The sequence below is a fragment of the Diadema antillarum genome, unplaced genomic scaffold, assembly GCF_040938485.1.
Source record: "Diadema antillarum isolate AM-2024a unplaced genomic scaffold, OU_Dant_1.0 scf00000011, whole genome shotgun sequence".
Lineage (NCBI taxonomy): Eukaryota > Metazoa > Echinodermata > Echinoidea > Diadematoida > Diadematidae > Diadema > Diadema antillarum.
Genome location: NW_027270900.1, coordinates 934,487 through 954,939, shown reverse-complemented (window position 1 = coordinate 954,939; position 20,453 = coordinate 934,487). Strand labels below are relative to the sequence as shown.

The 20,453-nt window shown below is 40.6% G+C and overlaps 1 protein-coding gene across 1 annotated transcript in view; it reads right to left on the bottom strand.

Moving 5' to 3' along the window:
* The window catches only part of LOC139720722 (uncharacterized), an 81,527-nt gene that overhangs the window by 32,723 nt on the left and 28,351 nt on the right, over positions 1–20,453 (bottom strand). The window contains exon 2 of the mRNA XM_071632081.1: positions 7,173–7,314. Coding sequence (XP_071488182.1) covers positions 7,173–7,271 — 99 coding nt within the window. The 5' untranslated portion in view covers positions 7,272–7,314. The remainder of the gene's footprint in view (positions 1–7,172; positions 7,315–20,453) is intronic.

The window sequence follows — 20,453 nt, the reverse complement described above, 5'->3', positions numbered from 1 at the left end:
ATTCTATGTACTGCCCACGGAGAGCTGTCAATTTCTCTTCCTAATCACGGGAACAGCCTACCATGAGAAAGCCTTGGCCCCTAGCATCAATTAATTTTAGCAGTACCATCAAGGACATGCTTCATCAGGCATGTTCATTGGAATCACTATTAAATGCTTATTTCCAAGAGAACAAAAAAAGCAAATATACCCGGTATACAGGGCCTAAAGTATCTGTTAACTGCTAGGAAGTTTTTGTCTATTTATATTATTTTCACAGGACACCTCTTCATGCACAAACAAAAAGGAAAAAAAAAAGAAAGAAATTAAAATCTGTGGGTGTGAGAAATCTGGGCAGAAATGTCATGCATGAACAAATCTATGCAAAGAGAGAGCTCTTTCATATTTTAGTCCTCTGTTGTGCTATTCTGATCAGGCATACTATAGAAGTTCCTCGACTGTCAATTCTATAAAAGTGGGCTAACCTAGAAGAAACACTTTTATAGACTGAAGGTAAACAAAGTCCAAATAACCAAGTACATCATGAGGTGGATAGATGTAGTAAAAAGAAGTATATAAGTATAAAACTCAAAAACTTTGAGAAATGGGGACTTAGGTTGTCAAAATCATGACTAATGCACAAAGTACATTGTAGGTAGAAAAGTATTAAGTTATTGGATACACAGTGCAAGTTTTACAATTGATCTTGACCGCTGATGTCGCCAGATTTTGCCCAAATTTAAATCAGCAAGTTTTATTATACCTTGCACCAACTCTGATTACAACTGTTTTATGAGATTAAAAAAGTAGACAAGTTCAAATTTGAAACAAAAAAGACAAGTCAAGTCAAAATCATTGAAAATTAACTATAATAATCCTTGAGTTGTAGTAACTGAAAACTGAAATCCTAAAAATTTGAATGAACTTTAATCCCCACTCCTGCCAGGTTTTGCACCACCTGCATGAAATCAGTATGATTCTATCCCCTTTAGATGAGGTATCAACATCATATTCATTGTACTTCAAAACTTATAGGCCGTGTCACACCAGCCTTGCGTGCGACTTCCGAAGAACATTTTTGCTATCCGGAGGTCCCCGCAGATGACCCGCACATGACAGTACCTAGCATGTATCTCAAAAGTAGTTACCTGGAGGTGCGCATGCTGGCTCTATTTACCCGCTGCCAAAAAAGGCCCTGTCACACCAGCTAAGCGGGCTTATTGCGTATGGGGATTTTTCAGCACGCAGAATAATTTCTGCGGCCGGACAAGGTTTAGGGCGAGTTTGGCGTGGGTATTACATGATAAACGCGTGATACCTAAGTCCTTCGTGTATTCCATTGAACTGCATGTTAGGCGCGTGGGTGTCACGTGATAGCTTCGTGATAGCTTCTTTTATGTCAGTTACGGGCGACATACGGGCTCTGCGAAGTACCTGTGCCACAACTGCGTGTTATCTGCGTACTAGTCGCCTGCGAGGTGAGTGCTAGCCTGAACAATAGGCTGGTTCGAGTGGATGGGCAAACAATCATTTGTCAACTAGCTTTCAAGAAGTGAAGATGCCCCGTAGACGGAAAGTTCACAAGGGCAGAGAACGTCCAGTGGATTGACAGCCACAAAGCAGGGAAGATTAACAGCAAATGCATCAAATTGCTGCTGAAGTCCATTCGGCGGATGAAGTCCTGTCCGAAAGGGACCAGGTAGTCCTCGACGCCACAGAGGACAGAGGACAAAGAAGAGAATGAGCCCACAAATGGCACGCACTTCCCTTCACATAGGCATAGATCAGCGGGCAACGTACCTACTTCAAGTGGGTCAAATGCCTGTGAATTGCGGCGGCTACGGCCCTCCTACGGGTGTTCTGCGTGGAACTCTTCGGGCAATCCTCGCGACTCATCCGGAAATAGTTTTGGTCATGCTCAAAACTTCGCTGCGGAAAAATTGGACTAGTGTGCGCACCTTCGGGCAACTAAGGACGAGATAAGTGCTAGGTACTGTCAAGTTCGGGCCAACTGCGGAGATCTCCGGGTAGCAAAATTTATTTCCCCGCAAGTCAAGCCGCAAAACTTCCCCAGATACGGTATGACAAGGCCTTGAGCATGCTCAAAACTTGTTCCGGAAGAGTCACGGGAGTTGCCCGTAGAGGTACGCGCAGAACACAAGTAGGAAACCCTTACCGGTAGCACCTCACAGGCAACTCCAAAGCAGGTACTTCGCAATCCCCGTAAGTCGCTCGTAACAGAAAATGGATCGGTTTCAAAGCTCTCACGCGAGTCACACGGAACGCACGCAAGCAGAAGATAAGTAGCACGCGTCTAGTAAGTAAGAAACAAGTGCGAAAATTGCAAACATTCTTGTCCGCCCGCGGAAAATCTTCTACGTGCTTTTAACTACCTCCTCGCCACAAGCCCGCGTAGTTTGCCCGGACAGGTGTGACACCGCCTTATTGTGTTGACTGAAGAACTTGGTCTTGGTTCTCTACCTCATAAAGTACACATTTCAACACGATGTGTGTACAGTTGAACCTCTCGTATCCGGACAAGTCGGGACCGGGGCTCATCCTGATAAGGGATTTGGCCGGATACGGCAGACTCAATGCTTTATACATGTACATATATATACATACACAAGTACTGATGTAGCCCATTGTAGTGCCACATGTAGTAATGTGTATACTGCAATCTTTTCATTGTTACATTTGGGGATGTTTGGGGATGTTAAAATGTCTGAGGGTAAGCAATTTGGAAGGAAATTTGATGTAATGTATGTTAATCATGTTGGAAGTAATATGTAATTCATATGTATTTGTGTAGGAGTTCTCAAGGAGTTGGGAATCCCCCTTTCCTCCTGTAATTATAAAAAAAAAAAAAAATCACGGCGAGATTGCGTCCGTATAATAGAGAGATCCGGATAAAGGGAGGCCGGATAAGAGAGGTTCAACTGTATTTTGCTCACTACCAGGCTTAATTTGAGAGTCTGGCCAATGCATGCTTTTGTTCTCTCTCCCTTTCTTTCTTTCTTTTTTTTTTTGGTCATGCAAAAAAGAAAAAAAAGAAAAGAAAAAGGAAAAACAGAGCATTTTTTACTGTTGCGCCCACATGATTGGGATCCCCCAGCTCATGCAGTCAATATAGTGTGTCTGCCACAGGGATGTGGCCCTTCATTTACATGTACATTTTCATGAAGCTCATTGATCTTGACCACTGACCATGGATTGGTCTTTTACCCTCTCTGCACAATGAAATTCCAGTCTATTTCTATCTACTTCATCAAACCACTGCACTTTACCTTGTGATACAACTGTATCTCTGGTCTGAAATGATATTTCAGCTAAAGTTCGGGGACCTTCCCCCTTTACCCTTTGCCCACTATCATTTCAGGTAAATAATTTATTATTTAAAAAAAAAAAATCCTTTTTAACAGACAATACTACCCATGGCCACAATTACCTGAAGTTATGGCTGGAGAATCAATTTCAACCAGAATAGATTGACATTTGACCTTGACCTTTGACATGTGACCACTACCATGTTCATGGAAATAATTCTGAATTTATTCCTTCTCTGTCAACCAACTTAACATTTGTTTAACATCATCACTGGGTATTCCTATCTGAGAAAAAAAAAAAGAAATGGCAGAATGAATACTTTTTTTTTTGCCAAGGTATTTAAATTTGGCCCTGATTTTTGGCCACTGTACTTTATCCAAAGAACTGTAAAAGTAGTCAGGACTAACATTCCAAATTATATTTATCACTGACGTTCACAGATGAACTTACAGCTGTAAATGGCAAATAACAACCAAAGTTCAGTGACCTGTCACCTATGACCTGGAAGGGTTTTGCCAAAAACATAGTCAGCCAATCTATACCTCGTAGCATACCTGGGATAGGTATCAAGAAACCTATGGGTCTTTCATTTCTTCTATTGTAATGATGAGACATGGGACGGACAGATAGCCTGACTACATACTGCCTCCCACACCCTTCGAAGCATACATATACAGAGAAAAATATCATCAGCAATTTCGGTAATCGGGTTAAAGCCCAAACAAAGTTCTGGTACGCCTGCAAAAGTTGTCAAATTTCGCTCCCAAATGTGAACGTATGCTTAGGAAATGTGCAGGATAACGATGTTATGACAAGATATTCAATGGGTAACGACGAAAATGCGAAATATCAATCAAAAAGGTTCAGTCTCAGTACTTACCCGAACGGGGTCAGGCCAAACTCGGATTCGGGGATAACTCGGCTTCGCTTTGACGGCAGGATGAGTTGTAATGGTTGTCCCTCTGATTGTACAGTATTGTCCTATGGGAGCGGCCTGTATAAACTAGCGCTTCGTGTTCTGGCTACTCGCAGTCATGGTCCGAGTTGTTACAACACGCGCATCAAAAACCCCTTTTGCGCGCATGCAAAATTAGTGTGCGCCGACATATCAATCAAAAACTCTAAAGACCGCGCGTCTCAGCAACTGAGGACCGCGCGCTGTCATTTTTGTTTTGTTTGTACAGGATTACGTTAGCACGCACTTTCCTGTCCAATAGGCCTCATTGGTAGTATGCAGTGGCCAGTGGAATGTGGCGATCACGAACTGCGTGTGAATTGTCTGAAGTAGGGTCGAATTTTTCCCGAGACCGAGTTAGTCTGGAGCCTTCTGGAATAAAAGTCGGTTTTCCTACTATTATTATTTTTCTCAAAATACTCCAAACCGACTCATCATTCCGGCAAACCGCGTCAGCCAGGTAAGTTTCTTTGTGGACTCTTTCGATATATTGCAAGAAAAAATGGAATGGTGCTAGACGGGTTCTCAAGCACTACCGAAACTTAGTTTTCACTTTAAGCGTTGGAAAATTCATCTCGCCAGCACACTGCAGGTGCTAAACCTGCCATCTACCTGTGTACTGTAGCAAACAACACCTGCTACTTGCTTGCTTTGTCTTCACATTCAACAGCATTGTACTAAAGTACTTGACATGGCTCTGCAGGGAAGAACATACTGGTACAACATGACAAGTATAACATAGATACACCATTGGGGGGGGGGGGGTAATTTATCAATTCCTTCCGTTACCAATATTTCAGCACTTCTACAATGTGTATATAAATTGGCAGTTCTGTATCCTGCAAAGAGTTCCTACATGTCTGTACCCTACGACTGCGAATATAACTGCTTGTGAAATTGACAGGAAAAAACAAAAAACAAAAAAGCACTCGCGAAATAAATTGCATATAGTGTGCATTTACTGGGAAAACTGAATGATAAAAACACACAAGGGTTTACGCAAACCTGTACGGCAATACAGCCAATTAGGTAATACAAGGGAAGAAACATGTTGCTACTGGCAACAGGGTACACATGTGCATTCATACCAGCACAGTCTAGGATTGATAATTGGCCATTCTTTGAACACAGAATTGTCAGTTTTGCTACTTTTAAGATACCCTTTTTTTCTCTCCCTCTCTTTAAAAAAAATGAATAAATACAGGCACTTAAAGGCAATTATTACAGTACTTTTTACTGTTCTTTCTTGTTTGTTTCAAGGGTGCAGTGGTTCTAATCAGCTATTCATGTGGATTCCTTTTAAATACTCCTCCCCCCCCCCCCCTCTTAAAAAAAGAAGAAGAAAAAAGAAAAAGAATTACCTTGGTCTCCCAAGACAATCACAAAGGTTTATTCTAATCCTCCATCATCACACAGACTATCTGACATTCCTATGCGACTGAAACATCTATCATGAATTTTCAAAAGACCTTTTAGGATTATGCTGCGCATGGCTGTGGCACCTGCTGTAAATGTGCACATCATTCATGCGCCATGTGCACGGGAGTCTGTCGGAAAATTTGCTATGACACAGACAAAAGGGGAATCAGATCGCCTTGGCATTAAAAAGTAATTTCCGTCTATTTTCTATTGCGCTCCTCATACACACAAAACCATGATTTGGCCACATCATAACTTCCGCACACAGCTGAAGCAGTAGTGCATTATAATAACATAAAAAAAAAAAATGCCTTTCTGTATTATACACTAGAGAGAGTCCATGAGAACCGGTAATATTTTATTTTGGGGCACAATAATCACCATAAGAAGATATTCACAGGTTTTGTGCAATCTTCATGAGAAACAAGAACAAAACAAACACAGTCAGAGGTGGCACACTTACTGTATTGGTATTAAAAGTGAATGAAGGCCATTATGTTGGCTTGATAAGTTTATAATCTTCTAACACACTTCAGTAACTGCCTAATCCCTGCTATCTACTGGAAGCAAGAGGTGACACAAACACATCTCTAGAGTTAGTCAAAGTGACTGACTCCATGCTAGTCAAGCACTTGACCCTGGTTTGACCCTACTACAGATTGCATTTTTTCTTTGCTTTTTTATTTTCCATTTCCCCCCCCCCCCCCCACTACCATCAAACATATTTGCAGACAGTCACGAACATTACCAGGCATTTATCCTGATGACACTAAGTCTGTTTGTGTGAGAGCATTGACTTTAGCTTTCAAGTATGCTTAAAATGGAGATTTGGGTGTGTGTTTAATTCTACTGTTTTTTCTTTGTTCTTGTGCATAACAAACAGCAGACACACAACATATTGACATCAGGAGCATTAAATACAACATCTGCAAGTAAACATATTCAGACTGGAAAGGGCATTCACTTTGATACAGCAACTGCCTGATGTGCCCACCCTTACCTTTTAATGCCCTAGGATAATTATGGAAAACCATGAAAGTCTGTGATTATACAGTGTACAAAATAAAATTTCATATAGCACTAGATGTGCAAATATGTGATTGAGGCTGAATGATATGAATGTGTTGTTGTCAAGTTTTATTTTTCCCCAGTGCAAAAAAGAAGCAACTGGCTCATGTGCCAAGCTCTGCACAATTTTTTTTTTCAAAAGTGTCGCAAGACAAATCCTAATTTTGCCGAGAATAGCAATGATCGCATTGAACTTGGCTGCCTCCAAATCAGCTGCCACAATAAGTCCAAGACTTGGTGCTTGTGGTTTCATTGGTGACACAGTATCTCTGTCTATTTCTATCACTATTCCATGACTGCCATTAAAGAGGGTAGAGAAAAGTTGTGCAGTCAACAGCATGCTTGAATTTCTAACGATTGATCATTAAACTTGATAGCAAACTACTTTGATAGAGATGACACAGTCAAGAATTTAGCGCCTCACCTTTGGTGCGTCTGTGCTTGCTCTAACATCGTTTTCGGAATCGCTGCGCTGTTTGGAGTCGTGTGAAGCGCCAGCACTATTCGCTAGAATCTCACTCATGGAGTCCGGTTTACAGCTGAGAGCCGATGATCACCACAAGGTACTGCACGAGGAAGAAAATGGGAGAACAATGCATCATTAAGAAAGCCGAACATCTTGTTTCATCAGCATTAGCTACACATAATTTACCTTGTTTAACGCTTCACAATAATTTTTTTCCCCTTTTTGATTGCCACGGGTACAAAATATGTTACCTCATGTGGCAAGACACATTTCACGGTAGTTACCACGGCAACGACTGAACAAAGTTCGGGTGTACATTGGAATGGCGCCTCCTCTGTTCTCGTTTGTCCGCTGGGTAAGTGCATGTTACATAACATACAAAAATCATGCTCATTTGTGCTTGCATCATGATCGAGACATGCACAGGGTGTATGTTAATCAGCAAAATCAAATGAACGAATTTTTAAAAAAAATATTGAAGAATACGCTTTCAAAACTGTATTCACTGTAAATGTGACACAACAGCTGAAAGATAACACAATATTTCAGGCCGAAGGTCACAAGCTGTGGACACAAAGAAAATGGCAGATTGAAAGGAGTCTTGTAAACAATTTCATCATTTCTGTATGTCTCGCAGGAGAAAGAGAGAGAGAAAGAAAAATTAATGAGAAAAACCTGGGAAGTGTCAGCCACATTGTTGACGTGCCAGGTTTGTTTGCGCTAGTCGCTGCACAAACTACGCTCCAGCTCAAGACAAATATCGCTAGGTGCTGATGAAGGGAAGCCTGGGTTTAATGCGAGAGGTAAATCCGATGAAAAATAAACAACGCAACTTGGGGATGCAGCCGGAGAGAAGGGGATGGGAGAGGTGCGGGTTGTACAGGTGTAAGCCTCCACAACTAAATTGATATTTTTGCTGCAGGCGCTGTTTCCTAGGCACGCGGTGGTTTAGGAAGGGAATTTGTTTTTGGGCCAGGGCTTGTATATGGCAATTATCTCTGGTTGTTTGTTCAGATGATAAATCACGCAATGACAGATATAGCAGCGAGCCGGTAATGCGAGAAATGAAATCATTGTTTGTGTTTGTCAGAGTCGATGTGTGCGTGTGTTTGTGAGGCTGCACGCAGTGTTACCGCCTGCCAAGATGCACATAAAAATCCGTCTTATGAGGCAGCTCGCAACTTGCCCCGTGTGTCTTGTGTTTTTGCCCACTTTCTGCACTGAAGACCGTTGTTTGTTGCTAAAAAATCTTAATCAGATTAGGATGTGATACGTGAACTGCAGACAAGATGGGATTAAAATGTTACTTCTTTTGTGACAGTTGACGATGATCCAGACGAGAGAAAACAAGAGTGGCATAACAAAAACAAATTAATGAGTATTTCCACTCAAGACAGCCAAGGCTAATTTTGCCAAAAATAATCACAAACAGTTTCTGTTCAAGTGCCTCTGGAACTGAAAGCATTTTTTTTTTTGAACATCATGAAATAATCAAGTCTGTTACTCTGACAATTATCTTTTTTTTTTTAAGATTAAAGACATATCTTCACATTAGCTGAACTTTTCTTTTTGGCAATGAAAGCAACCATTTACTCCCTACCAACTTATGCACAGAGAGGTGAGAACTGGCAAGGGTCTCCTTTCCTTTGTGTGGTTTCAACAATATGATATAAGATCTCTGCCCACTATGTTTCTGGACATATCATATGGGGAGCCTATTTTCATTAATATTTTTTATTTCAGAGGTACAGCTGTAGCTGTTTACAAAGTGTCTGAGCATATCTCCTGTGGTTGGTCACTTTTGTTTCTAGCCTTGAGGTATGGTGAGCCAATCCTTTCTTAAACCAGTTTCCTTTTTCTTTTCTTTTTTCTATTTTTGCATGGTGCCCTTTAAATGTTGTTTGCTGTAGGTAGGACTCCATGCCTAATTTGCTGCAAATAACTCTTCTGCGGCATAAGCCCACCTGATAAATCCCATCACAAATATTGCAAGCTGTGTGGTAATTATTTCTTCTGGATATATGTAAGTTGGGAGACATCGGGCTCTCCAGTCATCGCGCATTCCCCATGTAAAGTCCTCAGCCTAGGGCAAAGTAAGCAATTATTCCATGCATGCCGGCAAGCCATCAGGTCCATGCCAGTATACACCTCAAATCTGAAGATCCAGAAATGTAATTAGTTGGACAATCATCATCTTTCTGAAGGAGACAGTAAATTTCTCTTCAACCCAAGGGACACAATATCGAGAATCCCATAATTCATTCTTCCTTAGAATTCCCTTTGTTCCTTTCTAAGGATTTGCATTTGCAATTACACAGATATCCTCAATTCATGGTGGATATAACATATTAATGAAAAAAAAGAAGGAATCGCAGTACTTTTTATGCTCATTAAAAATGTATTTACCTCTGTAGGATTACCAGGCACTCTCTTACCCCAAACAAATGCTGTGATAATTGGCAGATGCATGATCGAGTGCAGCAAGCACTTGGCATTTTCATCAAAATCTGTGGAGACAATCCTCAAAGAAATTTATGAAAGCTTTGAAAAGTGTTGTTGCGAATCACGTCAATGGCACTCTTAATATACTACAGCTTTGTAAAGTGTCTTAGTCAGTATACTTGTACACAGGAAAAACACAGACCAGGATCTGAAGTCTCAAAGAAAACTCCCTTATATGTAGAAGCCACTTTCCTTCATCATGATGGTTGCGATTTCCTTCACAAGATTGAACTTTCATTCAAAAGGAGGGGCTACTTATACTACCCAAAATGGACAACTTTGCTGAAGATGGGATGGTCTACTCTTAATATAGAGAATAATTCCAGAAGATCATTCTGGTATATACCTTGGTCCTATGTGCTGTCTGGTGTTGATCATATATATAGCAACTTTGATCACTAAGACTGTGGTCTTTCACAGATTATCTCTGTTGAAGTGTGAAATGGCACAGAACTTTGTGATGACAATAGGGGTTTCTAAAAGCATCATCTTTTTAGAATACTCTCTTTACCTTTTACTCTGTATAGGACATCAAAATTAACAAAGAAATGATGTTGTATACAAACATAGAAATGATGTTGAAATATTACAATATCATGAGAATGATGAGAGAGAATGAGCAACACAATACTAAAAATTTTCCATAAAATGTATCAGCTGCCCACATATAATACTGGTACTTTTCTGAAGGAACTGAAAAGGTACATTGTATTTTTGCGGGGCTGCGTTTTTCTAATTTGAGAAAGAGCATTATGTTTCAAAACGCGTATGGAATGGTGTGTGCGAACGTGGTTTGAAACGCGATTCTCGAGGATGCTGCGTTTATCTACCCATCATCGAATCGCGATTCGAGTGTTGTCACTGCGCAGCTGCTTTGCGCAGTTTGACCCGAGAAACAGAGGTCAACTGAGGCCCGTGTTGTAACCTGTGGGTTGCGTACTGCATGGAAGGTGACCTTGGCCATGTGTTTATCTACTCTCAGAAAATGCAATCGTGGTTCAAATGTATTTCAAAACGCCCTTTAAATGTCATTTCAAATCAGCATTTCTGAACGCATAATCTGAAAACACAATTGCTTTCATCTATTGCCGGAAAATGCCTCAAACGCATTTAGGGTCGTGATTGTGCCCCAGAAAATGTTCGGATTTAGTCCTAATAACAACCTTAGTCAGTCTCCTAGTCTAACATACACCCACAATCACAGTCATGTCACTACATGACGACTCTACATGACATTCATCACACCTTCAAGTTTAACCTATGTATTTCACAGACATTGACTGCATATATAATTTCTCACATCTCATATTAAAGAGAGGAATGACACCAGAACTGCAGAACGTTTCCAGGACGCTTTTGAAGAGAGAGTGTAAACACACCAGACACCCAGGTCCTGCCCCCTCCCCGATGTGATTTATGGGAAAGGGGTTAATTATCCATTACCCGCTCCTGACCCAGGCTGGGTTTGAAACAGGGGAGGATGAGACAAAACAAGGTCGTGACCAAGTTTGTTGTCCTCCTTCCTGTTTTTGTTTGGCAGTGCTGAGGTCAAACCAGCGGGGAGTTGGGTCTGGTGGAGGCAGGCTAGTCTACATCTACTCAGACCTGGAGATATGTTGAGATGTGGGGGATGGTCCTTTCCCCATGATATTTCACACATTGTCTGAATGCAGAGGGGTTTCATGAGGAATCCTGCTGAATTGATGCTATCTTCACAAAAGATTCCAATCTGCAGCACCAAAATACTAAAATGGCAACTTCTGACTTGCAGACTTGTAGTCTGTTAAGTCTTCTCGCAGCTACACAGCTGGTGAGCTGGTTGACAAGTAAAAACTGGAAATACAACTTGCTTTTAAAGTGACAAACCAGGTCTTCAATATCAGACTACAAGTACATATGTCCATTATGTGAGTCAAAAGCTTCTTATTGTCACCCTTCTCCAGAATGTACACAAAATGTCCCATCTTTGGGATAGAAAGTGCAGATTCTTCCTATTTCTCATCCCAAATTCCACAAAGTTCAAGGCACAAGTGTACAGTTCCACATTTTTCAACATGACAACAATTCCATTCACAGTCACACAACATCAATGTTAACGTCTCAAAAAGACCCTTTCCAGTGGACTTCATGTTTCTGGAAGTTAAATCTACGAGCAAATCATCTCCGACTGAAAACAATAGTAAGGACGAAGAGATTCACTTGAATTTGCTTTCAAGCCCCTGACTGCATCACCTTGGAAAATGTGTCAGAACATAACAAGGAAGATAAAACTCGAACAGAGCTGTCGGGGATTTTTTTTTTCCTTCTTTTGCGGAAAAGGTTACTACATAGGTGACATTTCATGAACTAGCAAATATGACACACATAACGGCTACAATGCAGGGAGCTGAACAATCGCAAAACTGAATAGGCTCATATATTGAGTTGCCCATCGATAGGACTATACAATTTTTTTGTTTTACAAGCATTCCTTTCACGATGATCCTTGTCTCTGAGTGTGCCTAATTTTGCTTCAAATTTCCTAATTGGAAGTATGTTTGTTTGTTTTCATTTTTTTTTTTTTTTTGGGGGGGGGGGGGGGAAGGGGATTCAATTTTCCTTTCCTTCAAAGTCAGTCTCTATCAGAGAGACAGCTTTCCCTAATGCAGTACACTACTGTAAAAACATGATATATTCGGGGCATGAAATTTTCGCGAATTTGAGCTAACAGCCTTTTTCGTGGCATGAAATTTTCACAAATTGCTACTGGCGTTTAATGCATATAGTGTAGACAAGAACTTTCGCGTGCATTTTAATTTCGAGAATCTTGCCGCTCACGAAATTTGCAAAATTGAAATGCATGCGAACATTCCTTGTTTTACAGTAACTTTTTTCTCTGGTGGCCCGTTCAGGCAAATAAAATCTTTTACATCTGAAACATTGGTGGTCCGTAAGAGAACTGGAGTGGCCCGAAATAGACGTAATACCCAACAATTCATTTTAAATCATAATGTGCCCAATGGGGCCAACAAAAGAGAGTCATTTTGGATATTTGGTGGCTTGACATTAATTTTTAGTGGCCCCAGGCCCCGGGCCACTGCTTATGTTGAGCATGGCCTAATGGATTAAAAGAGAACAGGATGAAATTCCAAGCATTGTTTCCTTTCTTGTCGCTCGAACAAACTGCTATACTTTAAGTCTTTAGAAGTTTACACGACCTTTGATAATAGTGGGAATTGAATATGATTCTGTGTTTATCACGCAGATGCATTCACACACTTCATGTCTCAAGATCGTCTATGATGGGATTCTATATAAACTGATACATCTTAAATCCTACAAATCTACAGTAAGGAATCATAACTGACTACAGATGCTTGCAAATTCTAAAAAAAAACCCTGAATTTGTGCACAATATAATGAATACAAGTTGTTTTCAATGAGTGGTTGATGTTGACAAAGAACTTCCTGGAAAGAAACATGGGACATGAGACATAAGTGCTTGCTTCAAAGAAGAAAGTTTCACATATAGGGCTCTTGCTAGCAGCCAGAGCAACAATCTACTTCAAAAGTGCTTGCAGGCATGCACAGACAACACAGGTATAGAGCAATAATCCATTACCTGCTCTTTTTTTTTTTTTTTGGGGGGGGGGGGGGCAACCAACCCACAAGCAAACACACCCCTGATATCTACACCATTAGTGATCATGCTTGGCTTTTGCAAGTGGTGCAACCTGCTATTAAAACTTTGTGTGATAGCAGAGTAAAAGGAAAGGGAAATTGTGACATCTTTGATAAATGCTGAAGTTGAACAGCATGTGCGACCAGGGATCAATTTGGAATGCGTCTGCTTTCTGTTGTCTTGGCAGTCTGGATAACTAATAGCTACGATGAACCCTTGAGTAAAAATTGAATGTAACCTACATGGTTCAATGTACCCAGGAAAGGTTTAGGCCTACTCTACGCTGTGAAGCACAGAAGATAAGAGTTGAGACATTTATAGAGCCCTGATCCAGCCATGTATTCAGCCCGGAATTCAAATGACATCTTAAAAAGAAAAAGAATGAGAAAGTTTTGCTTTTGTTCTTGTTTCAGATTCAAAGAAAAAAAAAATCAAATGACATATATATGGGAAAGTAGGGTGAAAACAAGAAAATGATAACCAATGATTAGGCCTACTAAAAAGGGCACGAAAATTGTGGCAAAAACAACAACAACAGAAACAATGACATCTTTACATTGTCGTGCCACATAGAAAATAATTTGCAGCACTCTTACTCTACACAAAACTGGAAGCAAATTAATAGTAGGCCCTAAATCTTATCAAATCCTAACCCGCTTCAATGGTCCAAAATGTGGAGGTTTGCATCTACTGTATGCTTTAGACCATAAAGTACAAATTACTGCCCTTGTTAATTGAGCATTGATCAATAATCAAAGTATGTACATTGGTATGCAAATCTTTGGTGGCTGTGTCTATCTGTAAGCTTTATATAGTACATGAAATGAATGAATTGTATACCTTGCAGTTATCAATGCTACATAAAGGCTACTAATCATGTACTGGGATCTACTGGGATAGGAGATTGTCTAGCTCTCATATTACCCTGCCAGGCTATCTGATTTCCGTTTCCCCTGTCAAAAGGTGTTCATCATTATGACCAGATTTACCGAATGTTGCACACAGGAACACTAACAGTGGATGTTCGCTAATGGCGCTGCGCTGGGCAAAATATTCCCCGAGAAACTACATCTGGAAGGAAGAAAGGATGAACAGATTAAAAGAAAGGAAGCAATTTTTTTTTTTCTCCCGCTCTGTCTCTTCTCCACACAGCTTGAATAGCAAGACAAAGGCTGAACTGGAAGACTATTGGTAAATCTCTCAGTGAGGCTGTCTAATTACCAATGATATTTGTGACTCTTGGATTGCTCAGAGAGAGAGGAGCACACAGCCCTGTGGGTTATACCAGGCCAACGGTTCAGGGGAAGCTAAGGCACAGATGTTTACATCATAACTTCAGATATACTCGCTTGTTTATAAATAATGTCACCCCAGGGGAGCATTTTGTTGATATTTTCCCCATAGCATCTGTTCCGGCCTAAATACCAAAGATATGACATTTGTGATATTGTTTTCAGGTTAAAGGAGAGCGAGAGAGGGGAAGTCTCAGATACAACTGTTGTATCATAAGTGCTCTAATTACATATTTCTGTAATGATATTCATTGCATACCTCACTTAAGTCCATCCCTTATCCCCACCCCCACCCCTCGGCCCAACATCTTAAGACCACAAATTCATAGCCTTGATTGTGAATACTGCCATTCATCATCTGATTATGCCGACTCAGTGTACCACTGTTTATAAGTGTTACTGACATCTTCTGCAGTATAGTTGCCGGGGATTTGGTATAATGGCACATTTAATGCCACGCCCTGAAAACGATGCCCCTCCCATCAGGCATTACTATTTTCAGAAAAGACACCCCCCTTCCCTCCCAAACTGTAGGCCTATACCTTTACCCCTGTTCCACATTTTTAGTGTTGCAGAAATTGAATAATGGATTCTTCTAAGCCAACTTTGCTGGGAGATTTGACATGTTATTAAGGTAATCAGATCAACTTTGACCTCCTATTCTGTTTCTGTGTACCATTTTTGTTTGTTGGTGTGTTGTTGTTGTTTTTTTTTTAAACCTTCCTATGTGATTCACAACACTATAGGTAACAATGTTGCATGACACAATATTGCAAACTTCAGATACCCATCCCGGTAACGGCGCAATAATCATGTCAGGCCATTTCTGGCAAACCATCAGTGAGCACTGACCAATACCTGCGGAGATCATTTGCAAAAATTGAAGAAATTTCAAAGCAAGAATGCGCAAGCAAGCCTTTAAAGATGTGATGGGGGCAGAGTACACTACAACCGATATAATTTTCAAATTTTCCTTTATAGCCTCCACGATAATCTGTTCTTATTTATTTCAGAATGTCCTCAGGGGGGGGGGGGGGGGAAGGAGGGGAGAGCGGACCTACAGGAGAGAAGTACCTCTTGGGGACAAACAATCACAGTGGTAGGACTGTTTAGATTGTGGTATAAACAAAGACTGCATCCAATGCCACAACAAAGAAAATTTGTTTGGAAATGGAATACATGCACCCATCTGAGGACAGGTGGGGTATTTGTGAGTTGTTTGCGTGGGCGATATATATATATATATGGATAGATAAATAGATAGATGCAGAGAGATAAAGCAACATCAAAGAAGGACAAAAGATGTGGAGGGTTAAAGACCGGATAAGTCATATACACCTCCCAGATTTATTGGGACTAATTGAATACCATGACATTCACTCTTATTGACACAACTATGATTTAATTGGTTGTTCAAAGCAAAAAAAGAAAACAAACACAAGTGATAAGGACGTGCAGAATGCAATTTGAGAAGAGAGGGCACAAGAATGACAGAGAAATGAAGAAGAAAAGGTTAACAAATAATACATGAATTGGGGAGGAAGCGATAATGGCATAATCATGCTATGTTATATTTATCAAGGAGGGTGATCACGCTATTGGCAAAAGAAAAAAGTTAAAAAGAAAGATAATTCAGTGTAAAAGGGAATAGAGTAGAGGAGGGAAAACACGGGTGAAGAGAGTTTGAAAGAAATATGCTGAGAAAAGAGAAGAGAGAGAGAGAGAAAAGAAAAAGAAAATATGTGTCTTACATAGAGAGATGAAAGGAAAAAAATAGATAAAACTGAGACAGATACAGACATATGAATAGATCAGGTACCAATTTATTTCTCTTTGTATATAGATTAAAGACATAATAAAAAGATCGATAGACAAATGGATAGATAGATAGATAGGTAGATAGATAGATTAGATAGATAGATAGATAGGAAGGTAGATACAGAGATCAATGGATAATAAGGGAGAGAGAGGGAAAGAAGAGAGGGAGAGAGCAGGTATACCAATTGGTTCTCTGGGATGGGAAGAAAGCAAACATGGGTGTACAATGGCAAGGCAGCTGCATCCCCACAAGTTCTGGGAGGGAAGACTCTGAACAGGAGTTTACTAGATACTAAAGTGAAAGAAATTGTGATTGTTTACACAACTTTACTCCCCATCTTGGCTGGGCTTGTACGAAGTTCGTCTCTCAACTTCAAATTGCCTTATCAAGTAACATCCAACGTTGAAATATTTAAGGACAGCCCTATATACCTCGATTGGAATGAAGGTTTTGTTACTATAATCAATTGTAGCCACTATTGCACCTATGTACGAAGAGATTGTATGAAACAGGAGGAAAGGAAATACGAAGTTTGAGGGTGGCTTGTCCTTTACAGGGAAATGGGCTGCTTTTGTGGGGCAGTAAACAATGTTGTACCAGGGAGGTGGGAGGGAAGAGATGTAAGTGCAATCCAGATATGCCAATCAAAATTCAGCGCCACTGATACCATAAATGAGGTAATATCCTGAGTCCGTGTTAGGACTATTATAACAAATAGGCCTACTACTTGCTATCTGTACTTTCAATTTGCTGTAAACATTAGTGTACAACACATACCAGTCATGAAGCTAAAAAAAATTCAACAAACAGCTTCAGAATGCATGTTTGTACCTGGTACAATGTATGTGCAGGATGGTCAATGACAGCACCATCTAACATGTCTAAAGCTGGTGTCAATGGAACCAGAGTGGTATTGCGTTGGTATAATGACATTATTTTAGGGAGTGGAGAGTGTGTTCTCGCTTCTGTTTGGGGAGGGTGGGAAGTAGGAAGGGCTGCTTTCATTTCCACTTGGGACATTTTGATTTCATCTCCTGGACGTGGACGTCGCGGTAATAGCGTCATTTAAAAGGAACTACGCATGCTCCTGGTTCTCCGGCACATCTAACACCAGAATCGCGAACATGTCTTCCAAGGATTTCACGTCCCCCTAGATTCAGGACATGAGTGATGTTATCGCTTGGCGCACCAATAGCCAGCCCATGGGAGGGAATGGGGCCATGACATCATAGCAGTCCGTCGTGAACGGCGTAAAATCGAAATGGGTGATAGCACCGCGGACACAACGAGTGGACTGCACAAATTTGGAACCGCTCTTGCATGACAAAGGCGTCCGCGTCCACACAATCGAAAAGTCCCTAGTATTGAAGGTACAGAGACTCTTCATACTGTGACCTTAGTGATACACATGTGACGTAGGCCTTTTTTTAAATTGCCCTTTAAATATTTTGATTTTGATTTTCTTGTACGTCCAATGACACAACAAAACTTTAAATGGTGACTCTATAGTCAACTTCACTTCTTCTGTAAGGCCACAATGCCACAATGTACTTCAATACAGGATGCAGCGTAGCTCATTGGTCCAATCTATTTCACCTGTCTAACAGCCGAGACCATCACTGAGAAAGAAAATTGATGGTTTTACTACGGAAGTAACAGTAATAAACTCATATGACATCACTCCATCACTCTACCAGGATGAGGGATTACAGACCCACATTCAAACTGGATGTAGAACAATACTATAGCACTGTGGAAACTTCTGCTGGTTATCACCTTCACCATTTCCGGCCATGCAACTACCTACAAATCTGTAAACTGCTTTTGTCTTCTGCGATTTCCTCTGGCAGACACTTTAACGCTTCATGATATCAGAGAGGGAGCTTCCATAGCACCATATATTTGATTTTTTTTTTGTTTCAAATTAAATAGGCCTACTTGTATGTCTTCAGCAATCTGTGTGTCCAAGGTCTTTTTCACATGTAGCGAGAGTGCATAATTTAAATCATGATTCTAGTTATGTATCACTAGTAGAATCATAGTTCAAATGACGCATTTACCGTGTGCATGCACGCAAATTGGAATCAGGGAGGGTGATTTGAATCGTAATTCAAATCGTAATTCAAATGACGGTCTTAGAGTGTCTTCCAATCACGATTCTCCACAATTAAGGAACGAAACGGTCACGGGTACGAATTGGCTTCCAAATTGTGTTTCAAGGGGGGTGGGGGGAGGGGAGGAGCTTACGGTGACCTTTCAACCACTTCCACAGAAAAACTGCGCTCCTAAAATGCTCGCACTGCAGTCAAAATGCACGTTACTTACTGCTCAAGAGTGATAGATGAGAACTCGGAAAGAAGCCACACCTCCCCTCCTTGCTCTGAAATTCAAAGCCACAGAATTCGTGAAGCCTTCCTCGGTCATGTGTACGGATGATAATTCTAATCGTAATTGTAATCATAGTTGTAATTCGGCATCGCAATTACGTTTATCGACCAGTGCGAAAATGGCTTTAGTTTTTTAGGAGAAGGGGCATCGATAGTTGACTTCCATGGGTGGTTTCTTTCCCCCTTCCTCTCCCAGCTCCACTCTGCCCCAGTCCCTTTCATCTACCTGTAAGAGGGGGCTAAGTGGATTGGGGGGGGGGGGGGGGAGGTAAGAGGAGAGGTGGGGGCAGACACAACCAAGTTCTCTTGCCATGAATGGAGGGATGTCAAAAGGTCACTGCCGCTGAATTGGTAGAACCTGCAGACGGCATTCAGTGCGGTCGCCCGCTCCCGGTGTGACAGCACTAATGTTGCTTTCCTAAGGTAGTAGAACTCCTCTTTGTATACTCCCTCCCAATTTCCATAAAAATTTCATGCCTAGAACAACATCCATCCTGCACAAGTCATAGCACCTGCAACAATACAGACCATACATTACAATTAAACTGGTGTGGCAAATGTTTATGTATTGTGTATTTTTATGTGTTCAAACTACTTGTACAGTCATACCCCAGTTGATTCTACAAAAAGAAATCAAGAAAAATGAAAAGACAAATCCCAACTGTCAGTGATAATGGGAACATCACATTTATAGGCCACTGTCCCATTAACCAGGCAGAAAGGCACAAAGGTGCTAATCTATTGCCTTTCATGCAGTTAGAACATAATTTCTCACCTCACTTCATAAGAGATGAAGTAGATGAACAGAATGGTTGGTGTTTCATTACAATCAGACATAAAAAGATTGGAATGCATGCAAAAAGAATAGATGATGTCACCACCTCAGAAGTCTCTTACTTATCACCACAAAAGTCTTCATCCATATTTTTTTTTCCCCCGAAAAGAAGCAGCAAACACACTTGCATCCTTTAGACCTATATTCAAATTATTCCTGTGTTGTTAATCAAGAAGAAATACAAACTGTGAGGGGGCGGGGTTGGAGTGGCAAAATTATTGCCCCCCCCCCAAAAAAAAAAAAATGCAAAGTATAAACCAATGGGAGAGTTGGGAAATGATGACATCATCGCTTCATCTAATTTGCATATGTGCAGTTGCAACCAATATAAAGATCTCTGTTCCTCAGAGAGATATATGCAACATTAGAACTTTTTTCTATGTTCAATTCTTTTTACATGAAACTTTACTATGCTATACTTTTTTTCTTCTTTTCATTTTACTTAGAATTCATTTAAGTGTCAACCTGAACACAGCATTATCTAATTTTTCTAAGTTCATAAAATTTTGACAACATATCAAACATCCTGGTGGTTAATTTGGGTAGCATTGCTATCTTCCTCGTCAGGAAATCATTAAGTACTCATGCTCACCATACTGCCCTTGTCAACATGCTCTTTTTTTCCCCCTGATCTAAACCATCTTTACATAACACATGAATCATCATCATGTCTATTCCATGAACAAAATCAAAGCAAATAACGCTGACTTTGAACAGCAAATAATGCCTATAAATACCACAAA